At 36.9% G+C, this 13396-nt stretch overlaps 2 protein-coding genes across 2 annotated transcripts in view; one reads left to right on the top strand and one right to left on the bottom strand.

The window, feature by feature from the left end:
* The window catches only part of CFAP47 (cilia and flagella associated protein 47), a 963244-nt gene that overhangs the window by 263907 nt on the left and 685941 nt on the right, over positions 1-13396 (top strand). The window contains exons 33-34 of the mRNA XM_069063838.1: positions 11107-11188; positions 12123-12248. Coding sequence (XP_068919939.1) covers positions 11107-11188; positions 12123-12248 — 208 coding nt within the window. The remainder of the gene's footprint in view (positions 1-11106; positions 11189-12122; positions 12249-13396) is intronic.
* Positions 1160-2101, bottom strand: LOC138142773 (protein LLP homolog). The gene has a single exon (XM_069063821.1). The coding sequence runs from the start codon at positions 1997-1999 to the stop codon at positions 1622-1624; it is 378 nt and encodes a 125-aa protein (XP_068919922.1). The 5' UTR covers positions 2000-2101; the 3' UTR covers positions 1160-1621.

Genomic DNA, 13396 nt, shown 5'->3' with positions numbered 1-13396 from the left:
CTCTCTCTCTCTCTCTCTCTCTCTCTCTCTCTCTCTCTCTCTCTCTCCTTTGCCTTAAAAAAAAATCCCATCTATGATTTCATTAGTAAAGGGAGCTTTTTTTTGAGAAACTTTCTCTACCAATGCATATGAACACAGTCTATATGATATATGAGTCTAGTGAGTAGCTGGGTGGTATGGAGATGCAATGTGATATTGTGATCGGTCATTAATTGGAATGCTATTTTATTGGACCCCTATTTTATTCCAATTGGTATTACTCATTTTGATATGATTCCATATGGTAATGATTGTAGACCTCAGAGTTGTGAACCGTAGGTTGTAAGTTTACTTGTTTAATCATAGGAAGTTAACCAGAAGACCTCCTTCTGTCCCCTGTCATCACTCTATTGACAACCATGGGGAGGTGACCGTGAAGACTTGGTTAATGGGTGAGCCTGGTTGCCAACCTGCAGCCTGTTTTTCTACCAGCCCTGGATCCTATGTAGATGTTCTCACATTTGTTTATCAGCTTAGTCCATGGGTGTGCTCATTGACTTGGTAGGACCTCCTGAAAGATCGAGATAAGTTTGTCAAGGTCTATTCATTAGCCTATTTGTCAACCAATGTGATTCTGTATTTTGTGTAGACCCTCCTGGAGGATCTAGGTTAAGGTCTATCCACCAATAACACTCTGTATTTTTTATCTGCCCCACCTGTATTTTCTGAATTTCAAGCACTATACAGCTAAAGTCCTAGAGGAAGGGGGTATCTCAGATAGTGAGAAAGAACTGAGGTCCACTTCATTATATGGGGCCGTGGATCCTAATAAAGTACCGTTGACTTAGAACTCTGCCTCAGTGCAAACTAGACAATCTTGGAATCCCAACAATATTCCCAATGTCACATTGCCAGGACATGTCACAGGTAGGGCTTGATTCCAAGGTTTTTCTTTCTTTCTTTTTTTCTTTTTTTTGAGTTTTGCTGAATTTTTATTATTTATTACAAAGGATGGCTCTCTGGGAGCGGGTGAGGGAAAAGATACAGTGGGAATAAAAATAATGTAAAAAAACAAAGAATAGCAATAAAAATGTATTTTGTGAAAGAATGCAAGTATCAGTTCTTGACCTCAGACAAAGAATTAATTTCTTAATGACATATATAATTTCAGACTTCATGATCTAAACATAGAATATATATTTTTCTATTTTGCCTTACAGAGTAAAAAAACTGTAGAAACACAAGTTCTGTTTAGGTAAACAACACTTATGTCTAAGAAATTATAAAAATATGACACTTTTTTTTTAGAGTGGGGCTATCTAAAACAGATAACTGTAGCTTTATGAAATACATTTGCAAAAAATGCAGGAACATGTAATGATTACAGTTCATTTGCTGAAAACTGCTGCATCAGATAAATCATTGACACAGCCAGATAAAAGTTTGGTGCAGCTAACACTAATCAAACAAAAAAAAATGTTTCATAACGAAGAACCAAATGAAGTATGGAAGACAAATATTCCATGTTTCAGCCAAAGTAACCGAAGAGGGCAGAATATGGAAAGAAAATTACTTTCATTCAATCAAAGTACATATTCTGAACAAGCATGTACATATGATATTTTTCCAGGCCTTCAAGACTCTACCAGGCCAGACCCTTTGCTGCTTTTGCTGCCTTCACTTTGTTTTTCCCTTTTCCTCGTTTTGCTTTTAGTTTTTTCCTTTGTCTCGGATGCATCCAAACTGGGTACTGTCCATGTTCATCTAAAAGACTCTTTTTGTTTCTTTTAACATCCACTTCCATTTTTGATTCACCCTCTTGATCTTTTCCCACAGAATCTGTTTTCTCTTTGATTTTTCCAGGTGTTACCACGGTTGCTATGTCTTTTACCTCTTCCATTAAAACATCACCATCTATTTTAAGTATACTTTTTAGGCGACTAAGTTCCTTTGGTGCATTCTTCTTTCTCTTTTCTGCCCGCATCTTCCTTTTCCACTTACTCCGTAAGCTTTTTGCCATTTTTACTGCTTAATTGATTTATTAATTAGTAAATGGCAGTAGGACTCACAAGGCCCCACCAAGCCTCCCCTTCGCTGCGTGTCATTGGCCAGGGGCCACGTGGGGCTCGATTCCAAGGTTTTTCTAACTCCAAGGCCAGTTTTCTTTATCCACTATACCATACTAGCCCACAAGTACTCATTTACTATCTTATTATTTATTTTGGGAAATTGACCCACATTTGGACCCCCAATTAATGATTTTTTCCTTGTCTTTTTCAATTGAAAGATTATTCTTCATGATACAGAAAAGCAAAAGTAACAGTTCTTCCTATCAAATCATCCCCTTACACAAAAACAAGTGTAGTAATACTTAGATATTTGATTTTTAAAAATAAAAGTTCTTGAACTCACCTTTATGCCTTTTAAATTTCATATTATTAGATGGGGATTATTTTTCAACCTGTTGTAGTCTTTTGAAACCCTGGTTTTCAAATTATGATCTATATGTAATTTACTAATCCATCTACATATTACTCCAGGGCATTGATTAACATTGAATAGGTCCAAAGGTCCAGTATGTACAAAGATAGATTGCTGTCACTCTGATTCAGTCCAACTCGCCTTCTTGCTGTTGCTCATCACTCCATTTCCTGTGTCTGTGCTCTAGCACTCACTGGCTATTCACCATGACAGACATGAACTCACTTCTCCCTTCTGTCTCAGAGAATTCCTCTCTTCCATATTCTGTTCAAGCACCATGTTCTACATGAAATTTTCCAAAACACTCACCCCTCTACCAACTATTAGTATCCTCCTTCCAAAATTACTTTGCATTTAAAATTGTTTTGATATTTAGTCTTTTTATATTTATTCTGAGCATATATAAATATGTACAGAGCTATGTGACTCAGTGAATAGAGCATTGGGTCTGGAGTCAGGAAAAATTAGTTCAAATCTGACTTCATACGATTATTAGCTGTATGATCCTGGGCAAGTAAATCAATTCTATATAAACGTACACACACACATTTGTACACACACAGACATACATAACATATACACATACACACACTTCACTACACATACATACACACATGTACACACATATGTAGTTTGATGTAGTTTGTCATTTCCACTGGAATATCCGTTTCTTGACTGTAGTGTTTCATTTCTTGTATTTGTGTTCCCATTACCTAGGGCCTGGGACATAGTAGGCACTTAATAAATGATTAATTGATTATAGAAAACCTAAAATTAGAAGAACTAAATCCATGTGTAATCCTCAAGTTTTTGTATTATCAGAAAGTTTCTTTATCCAAATAACACATAAAAAGTACAAACAAAACTAAACAAAAGAATCAAACATAGGACCAACCATGGATCACTGGGGAATTCCGCTAAAGATCTCCTTTCAAGTTGACATCAGGATGTTTGAGATTGGCCATTCAATGAATTATGAATCTTTCTTATGTAGCCCACATCTCTCCATCCTTTCCACAAAAATAATATTAGAGGCTTTGTTGTATTCATTTTCTTGTTTACCTTTTTGTACTTCTCTTGCTTCTTACATTTGAAAATCATTTTTTTTTTCTTCAACTCTGTTTTTTTTCATCAAGAATGCTTGGAAATCCTCTATTTCATTGAATGACCCTATTTTCCCCTGTAGCATTATACTCAGTTTTGCTGGGTAGGTGATTCTTAGTTTTAGTGCTAGCTCCTATGACCTCTGGAATACCATATTCCAAGCCCTTCAATCCCTTAGTGTAGAAGCTGCTAGGTCTTGTGTTATCCTGATTGTGTTTCCACAATATTCAAATTGTTTCTTCCTGACTGCTTGCAGTATTTTCTCCTTGACCTGAGAACTTTGGAATTTAGCTACAATATTCCTAGGAGTTTTCTTTTGGGGATATTTTTCAAGAGATGATGGGTGAATTCTTTCAATTTCTATTTTGCCCTCTGGTTCTAAAATATCAGGGAAATTTTGCTTGATAATTTCTTGGAAGATGGTGTCTAGGCTCTTTTTTTATCATGGCTTTCAGGTAGTCCAACAATTTTTAAATGATCTCTCCTGGATCTATTTTCCAAGTTAGTGGTCTTTCCAATGAGATATTTCACATTGCCTTCTATTTTTTGACTTGTTTGGATCTGTTTTATAGTATCTTGATTTCTCCAATTGCTCCAATCTTATGTTGAAGGAGTTATTATCTTCAGTGAATTTTTGAAATTCCTTTTCCATCTGGCAAATATGTATTTTTAAGGCATTCTTCTCCTCACTGGTTTTAAAGCCTCTTTTGCATTTATGTTAGTCTATTTTTAAGGTGTTATTTTCTTCAGTGTATTTTTGGGTCTCCTTTAGCAGGCTGTTGACTCGTTTTCCATTATTTTCTTGCATCATTCTCATTTCTCTTCACAATTTTTCCTCCACTTCTCTTACTTGATTTTCCAAATCCTTCTTGAGGGGTGGCTAGGTGGCACAGTGAATAGAGCACAAGCCCTGGAGTCAGGAGGACCTGAGTTCAAATCCAGCCTCAGACACTTAACACAAAAACTAGCCATGTGACCTTGGGCAAGTCACTTAACCCCAATTGCCCTCCAAAAAGCAAAAAAAAAAAGTTTATAAAATACTTCTTTTTTTCTTTTATTGAAATTGGGGCTAAGTAACTTGCTCAAGGTTACATGGCCAGTTATTTCTGGGTGTAGTGCTAAGTATCTGAGCCCAGATTCGATTCCAGGTCATCCTGACTCTGGGGCTGGTGCTCTTACTCACTGAGCAACCTGGCCACCCCTAAGCAATTGGGGTTAAGTAACTTGCTCAAGGTTACACAGCCAGGTGTTTCTGGGTGGATGCTAAGTGTCTGAGCCTGGATTTGATCCCAGGTCATCCTGACTCTGGGGCCGGTGCTCTTACTCACTGTGCTACCTGACTGCCCCTTCAAAATACTTCTTGAGCTCCTCCATGGCCTGTAACCAATTCATATTTTTCTTGGAGGCTTTTGATGCAGGAGTTCTGACTTCACTGTCTTCCTCCCACTCCATGCCTTGATCCTTTTTTGTCCTTGAAAAGGGAATCTATTGTTTGATTACATTTCCTGGGCTTGCTCATCTTGCCAGTCAATTACTTGACTTTTGAGCACTTTGTCACAGTACAATTCTCCTTCCAAAATGGAGAGAACTTCGTCCCAAATCACTGGAGTTTTCACAGCTGCTGGAGCTATTAGTTGGGTGTTCTCTCTATAGACACCACAACCTCTGGCTCACTGGTCACACACCCCAGGACCACCACCCAAGACCACAACCCAGATCCAAGCAGGTTAAAGCAAGAGCAATTACCCTTTGAATACTTGGTTGGTCCTACTGTAATCTGCAAACTAAGAGCTCCTGAGGCATCCAGGCAATGGCAGCTGCACAGCCATCACACCTCTGCCTATCTCACCTCAGGGCAGGGGCCAGTCTGTGCTTTCGGTCCCCCTGTTCCCACAAAGTTCCACACTGACTTTTTACTTTATTTTTGGCATTTAAGGGTTGATAATTCTGGAATCTGCCGCAGCTTCTAGTGGTTCTCTCTCCTGAAGTCTGATCCAGCCCACCACTGGTCTGGGCCATCCTGGGGCTGGGAACCATGCAGGTCACGTGGGGCTGCGCTCAGCTCCCAACCTGGTGTTATAGATCCTTCCTGTCAGCCTGCCGGGAGTTCAGTGGGAGCTTTGTTTCTCTTTGTCTCTTTGTGGGTTCTTTAGCTCTAAAATTTGTTTAGAAAAATTTTTTTATGTGCATTGGAAGTGATTGGAGGGGATCCCACACCAAGTTTGTGCTTCTACTCTGCTATCTTGACTCTGTCCATCTGTGCTCTGGCTTTATCATATTTTTGCCTTGAATCAAGGTGAGCTATATTTAAAATATTCCCTTGACCTAAATCCTTGGTAGCCCAGTCAAAAACAAAATGAAATTATTCTGGCATTGTCTTTGATGATGATTATCATTATCACACTCATGATCACTATTTTCTTTCTCCTAACTGTCCACTTTAATTGCATATTTTTGAATTTTCCTGTGAATTGAAGCCAAACCAACTATAATAAAACTTTCAGACTTGATTCTGTTTTCTTCTTGGGGAGTTAGAACAGCATTTTTCCTCTTCCAGTTTTGAGGTGCCTCTTTTTGTTTACCGTATTCTTTCAAAGATCATTAATGAAGACTCAGCTCTAAGTTTCGTCAAATCACATGTGAAATACGGTGTTCAGTTCCAATTATTGGACATTAATAAGCAAGATGGTGAATGTTTATAAAAATATATCAAATAAGGGCAAGTTGTAAGAATGGAGGTTCAATGGAAAGAACCTGCATTTGGAGTCTAAAGATCTGGCTCTTGACGCTTGTATTACCTTGGACAAGGCCCTGAATGTTTCTGGGCTTTAGTTTCCTCATCTGTAAAATGAGGAGATTTTACTAGATGGGTCCTCAGGTCCATTTAAACCATACATTTAACCTCCCTACCCCCATCCCTCCTCCTCTCCACTGTTAAATTGATATCCCTAAAGTCCATGTGTCTCTCTTTTAAATAAACTCCAGTGTCTCCGTTATCTCTAGGATCAAGTAGAAAATTCTCTGTTTATCTTTTGACGTCCTTCATGATCTGGCATTTCCCTTCCTTTTCTGTTTTCTTGCATTTATGCTCCTATATTTTCTCTGTGATCCAGGGTCACTGGCTTGTTTGCTGTTCTTTGCACATGATATTTTATCTCTTGACTCTTAAGTGTCTTCTCTGGCTGACCCCCAACATTTCTAGAGCTCTTTCCCTTTTCATACAACTCTGCCTCCCAGCTTCTCTGGCTTCCTTCCAGTCCTTAGTTAAAATCTCACCTTCTGAAACAGGCCTTGATCATCTATCCTCAATGCTAAGAAATTCTCTCTGTTGATTATCCCCAAATTTCTTGTATATATAATGCTTTTTCATGTAGTTTGGATGTTGTCTCCTCCACTAGTCTGTAAGCTTTTTGAGGACAGAGGCTCCCCTGACTGCCCTGACTTTTCTTTGTATTCCAACACTTAAGCAGAATGCTGCACACATAGTAGATACTTAAGAAATGATTGTTGACTTGACTTCACTTGTGATCTCTGATCCTTTGACTTGTATATGTTTTACTTGGAGAAGAAAAATTTTAGAGGTTTGTTCAATCACCTTTTTTCAATCATATAAAAGGGGAATCATATCTAGGAGGGAATAGATTTGTTTTGCATGCTGCCAGAGCCAAAGAAGTAGCAAGAGGTTGAATTGCAAAAAGGCATGTTTATCAAAGTCAATGCAACCAAGATTAGGAGGGAAGCAGAAAATTGGGAAATAATTTTCACATCTAATGTCTCTGATACAGGCTTCATTTCTAAAATATATAGAGAATTGAGTCAAATTTACAAGAATACAAGTCATTCTCCAATTGATATGATATGTCATATGTCAAAGGATATGAATAGGCAGTTTTCATAGGAAGAAATTAAACCTATCTATAGTCATATGAAAAAGTGCTCTAAATCACTATTGATTAGAGAGATACAAATCAAAACAACTCTGAGGTATTACATCATGCCTATCAGATTGGCTAACATGACAAAATAGGAAAATGATAAATGTTGGAGAAGATGTGGGAAAATTGGAATTCTAATTCATTGTTGGTGGAGCTGCGAGCTGATCCAACCATTTTGGAGAGCAATTTGAAACTATGCCCAAAGGCCTATAAAATGTACACACCTTTTGACCCAGAAATACTTCCAGGACTATATTCCAAATGGATCACAAAAATGGGAAAAGTATCCACATGTACAAAAATATTTATAGCAGCTCTTTTTGTGGTGGCTAAGAACTGGAAATTGAGGGGATTATGCCCATCCATTAGGGAATGATGGAACAAATTGTGTTATATGAGTATAATGGAATACTATTGTGTTATAAGAAATGATGAGCAGTACAACTTTAGAAAAACCTGAGAAGACTTATATGAACTGATGCTGAGTGAAGTGAGCAGAACCAGGAAGACACTACACAGTACCAGCCACAATGTGTGATGACTGACTTTGATAGACTTAGCCACTCTCAGCAATTGTTCTAAAACAGTTCCAAAGGCCTAATGATGGAAAATACCATCCACATCCAGATCAAGAACTATGGAGTCTGAATGCAAAATAAAGCAGACTATTTTCTTTTTTATTTTATTTTTTTCCCTTTCTCATGGCTACTCCCATTCATTATAATTTTTTCTATGCAGCATGACTAATGTGAAAATGTGTTTAATAGGAAAGTATGTGTAGAGCCCATATCATATTGCAAGCTGTCTTAGGGTGAGAGGGGAAGAAAATTTAAAACTTATGGAAGTGAATGTTGAAAACTACAAATAAATGAACTAGTAAAAAAGAGGCTGTTTATGCTTCATGAGAGGAAATAAAAATTCTAACATTAAATACCCCAAAGTGGAATGAAGTATCCAGTTCTGTTTCTTGGAGGTCAAGTCAAGCTTGGATGACCTTTTTGGCAAAATGCTCTGCAGTGGATTCCTGTTCATGTATAGGATGGAATAAATGATCTCTGAGGCCCCCTTATAAATCTTGAGAATTTGGGATTCTTTCAGTACTGTGAGGTGAAACTTGCCTGAACCTGGCACCTTCATAAGCCTTCCTGGAGCAGGTAGATTTTTGTTGTGATCTCCCTATTATCATGGGTTTCAATCCTCCTTTACCCATTTTCTTTCCCTTTTCCAGCCCAAAGATTATTCTTCTTGGTAGAGAATACAAAAATCAATTCTATTATCATTTTTCTTTCACAGTTATTATGATCCCATCCATCTTGACTGTGGTTCCATTTTTTTTCTGAATTTTCTTTTCCCTTGTAACATCCAAAAACATAAAAAATAAAACACTCCACACAAAAGCTCAAACCAACCTAAAACAAAAGACCCAAAAGTCGTAATTTTCCTCATCATTCCTTCCAAGCTTATTTTGGTATTCTGTTTTTTTGATACTATTTTTATAGGACTACATCATCCAAATGTATTCATCTTTCATTACCTGACCCTCCTTTCATTTTCTAATCTAATTTTGTCCTCCTTATTTATCCAGTCCCCCTTTTTCCCTAAATTATTTTTGTTATCAGAATTTCATTCTTCAATTTCCTTTTACTCATGGGCTAGTTCTTTTTGCAGAATTTCAGACCATGGAATCCTATTTATCCTTTCTCTGCTCCTTTACAAATCTTCTTTCCCTAAATCTAGGTTACAGGCTAGACTTTTCTGGGATTTCCTCTTCCCTTTGGTCACAGCTGATCATTTCACTCCAAGCTTACCATCAAGTCCACATCAGTAATCAAGAGAATCAGGTCCAGAATAACAGTTTTCTTTATCACCTTCTTCACCTATTGAATGATGAAATTATTATCTTGGGAGGATAGTGATAGGGATTGTATCTGTGATTTCATTATTGTAAAGAATTCCCTGTATGAGGAAACTTCCTGTTCCAATGCAGACTGGCACTTTCTCTGCAATGTTATGCATTAGAGATTTGTCCAAAGCACTGAGAGGTTGGATTTGGAAGCAGTCTGGGAGGTAGATGCTACCACTGCCATGGCTCCTTTGCTTATTCCCCACTGGTGGCAGTTGGCCAGCTTCTATTGTTGGTGATCATGAGGAAGGTGAATCTCTTCTCCACAGTGATTTCTCCTCTTAATGATAGCTGCAGGGCCTGAGTGAGAATTAGGTCTCTTGGGACTGTGAGATGTCACTATTCCCAAGGTTCTTGGATTCAGAGTCCTGGGCTGTCTCCATCAGGGTCTGAAGGGAGATAGTGTTCAAAGTAGGTGGTTGTGGTTTGACTTACCTGGTGCATGTTGCTACCTGTCTCTCCTCTAGAGTGCCCCATTCCTTCAGCTTGGCTGGCTTATATAAATATTTCTGGATAATTGAAATCTCACATAATTACTTCATCATATTTCCATGACAGACTTGTAATCTGTTTCCTGTGTATTTCAAGTATTTCCCCTTTCTGTCCAGGTAATCCATTGAAGTATATCCAATGAAACAATATTCCTGTTTTTTCTCTACTAATTTTCACGCCAAGCCTCTCAACTATACTTCTATGTAGTTCCTTAGTTTCTAGACATGAATATATCTACTTAATATATCACACTACTTTACCTTTATCTATTCTGTTGCTGCTGAACAATATAATCTGTCTATCTATAATCTGTCTATCTCTATCTATCTATCTATCTATCTATCTATCTATCTATCTATCTATCTATCTATCTATCTATCTATCTATCTATCTATATCTGTATATACATTTCCAAAACCATATTTCAGTCAAGGATCCCATTCTAGCAAAGTGAAACATCTCCTTATATTAAGATCTACAGTTTATCTTTGAACTGATTTCATACTATTCAATATTTCATGGTATTTTCCTAGTAGATACTAATGATAGTAATTAGTTTATTAAATATTAGGTGAGAAGAGAATAAATAACAGTGGCATAATTGATTAAGAAAAGAAAACATACAACCCTAGTCTCAGAGTCAGGAAGATCTGGGTTTAAGCCCCACTTCTCTCACACATACACCCACAGACCAATTATGTGACCCAGGGGAAATCACTCAACCTCTCAGTGTCCCAGGTAAGACTTTAAGACTAAGGGTTGTAAAATGGTTGTTTTTTCACAGGGAACTGATGGAATCATTTTTCTGAAAGAAATAAAAAAAATCCAAAAAAGTAAAAAAAATAATGATAGTAACAAAAGTTGACATTTAAACAGCACTTTAAGGTTTACTATCCTTGTTTTAGATACTTAAATTTTTTTTGATACATACTACAACCCTGTGAGGTAAGTACTATAGGTATTTTGTCATCCACATTTACATAGTATACTAATAGATACTTATGGATTGATTGAAAATTATTTAAATTTTAAAAGTTATGTACAGTTTTTACTTGGATTTTTTATTTTAGAATTAAATTTTATTAAAATTTATATTTTGTGGAGTTCTAGCCCAATAAAGCCCTTTCAAATGCTAAATATTCTAATGTTGTTACTTATTTTTAGTTAAAAATTAGATGTTCTTACCAATATACTGTTTATTTTTTTTTAAAGAACTCAGGGAGCATGCCTTCCCTATATACTTCCTGAATTTCTACTTGAACCAGAAGATTACAAGAAATGGATTAAAATGAAAGTAAGGGAAGAAATGACGCTTTGGAAAAGTTTACAGCATAGTGGCTTTATAGTTGTTATAAGCATTTATAAAAAAGGTTTTGTAATCAACTTGTTGCTAATCTTTTAAAAAATTATTAGAATGCTCTCGTTATTTATTGTGAAAGGGAATTGACAACGGCGTTGTCCTTGAAAGTAATGTTATATTATGTACCTTTTTAGACTTGCAACCATCCTTCTTCTCGCTGCTTTAAACGTAAATATTTTATATACTGTTCCTATGCAGAGATTAAATTGTGGTATGAGTCAGGACCATTCCATGTTTTTATACACACACACACATAAACATGTATATGCACACTTCAGGTCAGAGAGGGATAACTTTATTCTTATGTTGATTTGGTTTTTCTACTTGAAAAAAGTGATATTATGCAAGTTAAAATGGTATTTCTAGGTCCTTCCCTTTCTAGCTCAGGCCTCCCTTTGTAGACTCATCATACTTTGCTCCTCTTCATGCAATCTTCTTCTCTGTTCCAGTCAAACAGCCTATATGCTGTCACTGGTGCATGACATTTCATTAACATCTCCCCAGACCATCCCCAATGCTTACAATTCATTCCTTCTTTGCCTCTCTGCTTCTTAGACTCCCTAGTCCCTTTCAAAACTCAGATAAAGTACCACCTCCTACATGACAGTCTTCCTGATCTCACAACAAACTGTTAAAATAGGTGTTATCATGTATTCCACTTAAGATCTATATGCTGGGCATATATATTGGGCAAGTCTCACAATCTCTTAAAGGTTAGAGATCTCAGTTTCCCAATATGTAAAATGAGGTATTAAAATAGATAACCTCCCATCTTTGTCTATATGCTTTGAAAAGGAAAAGGTAGATAGCACAGTCTACTTGGTGATAAAAAAATTTAGAATTATTTTATAAATTTTATTTTTTAAAGGCTGCCAGTCAAGGGGAATCTGAGAATATCCAAACTCCTGAGAGGTATACTTTGATTGTAGAGGACTCTAAGTTTGAAGCTATGAGTAAACGTGTCTGGACAGATGTGTTACTTCAGACATATAAGGTAAAATTCTTTTATTGTTATAATTATTATTATTGGTAGAACCCCTGGAACCTTGCTATAATGCCCCCCTTGGAATTTATGTCATAGTTCCGTGTTATAGGTTAAACCCTGCTATGAAAATGTTCTTCCAAAAGTCTTTTAAAGCAATACCAAAGTATAACTGCACATGATATTATATGCCCTCACCAATCCCTTCTAATCCCGCCTGTGTCCCTAGACTTATGACTTTGACAGTTCTCCTCCAAAGTTCCCTCCTCCATTTCATTGCACTAGTTTACTCCAGCCTCATCTATAGTCTATAATCCAAGTTTATTTTTCTTATTTTCCTGTTTATCACATTCATTCTATCCCATATCAGTGGAACGCCCCAGTGTATCTCAACTAGGTTTTAGAGGTGAGCAATATGATCAACATAATCCAAACTGAAACCACACTGATTTTTATCCAAGCTGTTGGTTGTTAACACAAGTGAATTTTCTGGTAAAATTTCAGACAGAAAAGAAGAGATATTCTTGGGCAAGGGAGAAACTTTTTAAAAATCATAGTAGTCTGCTCACTCTACCCAAAAGACTGACTCTGGAAGGAAAAAAAAAACATAGAATACTAAATTGAAGGGATTTTATAGCATATATATCTTTGCCCCTTTCCTTCCTCCCAGGCTGGGGAAGCTGTGTGGAGGAGTGGATAGAGCCCTGGGTTTCATTGGGAGTCTGGAAGCCCTGGGAGCACTGGGAGTCAGAAAGACCTGAGTTCTGACCTAGTTTCAGACACTTACTAGCTAAACAAGGCACTCAGCCCTGTTTAACTCAATTCCTTAATCTGTAAAATGAGCTGGAGAAGGCAATGGTAAATCAGTATTTTTGCTAAGAAAACCCCAATTGGGGTCACAAAGAGTCGAACATGACTGAAATGACTGAACAACAACAACCCACAATTAAAAAATAGTAATCTGCCTTACAATAGTTTTTTTTAAATGAACATCTTTGATTCAAGATGAGGTAGATTTGTGGCATTCACAGTTTGGTGCTACAGAGGGTCACAAAATTAGTGAGACTCTTAACAGTTTCTGGCATAATATTCACTACTCCTTAGATATGACTTCTGTGAAGATTTTATTATTTCCTTAAAGAAATTAAAGTTATAAATGT

Source organism: Petaurus breviceps, unplaced genomic scaffold, assembly GCF_028583685.1.
Source record: "Petaurus breviceps papuanus isolate PSGF00001 unplaced genomic scaffold, PetGlider_PUasm1.0 90603, whole genome shotgun sequence".
Taxonomy (NCBI): Eukaryota; Metazoa; Chordata; class Mammalia; order Diprotodontia; family Petauridae; genus Petaurus; species Petaurus breviceps.
The sequence above is the reverse complement of the archived record's forward strand: the minus strand, read 5'-3'. Positions and strand labels throughout refer to the sequence as shown.

Bases quoted from the DNA above. Each gene is read 5' to 3' on its own strand.
- LOC138142773 (XM_069063821.1), bottom strand. From the start codon at position 1,999: ATGGCAAAAAGCTTACGGAGTAAGTGGAAAAGGAAGATGCGGGCAGAA.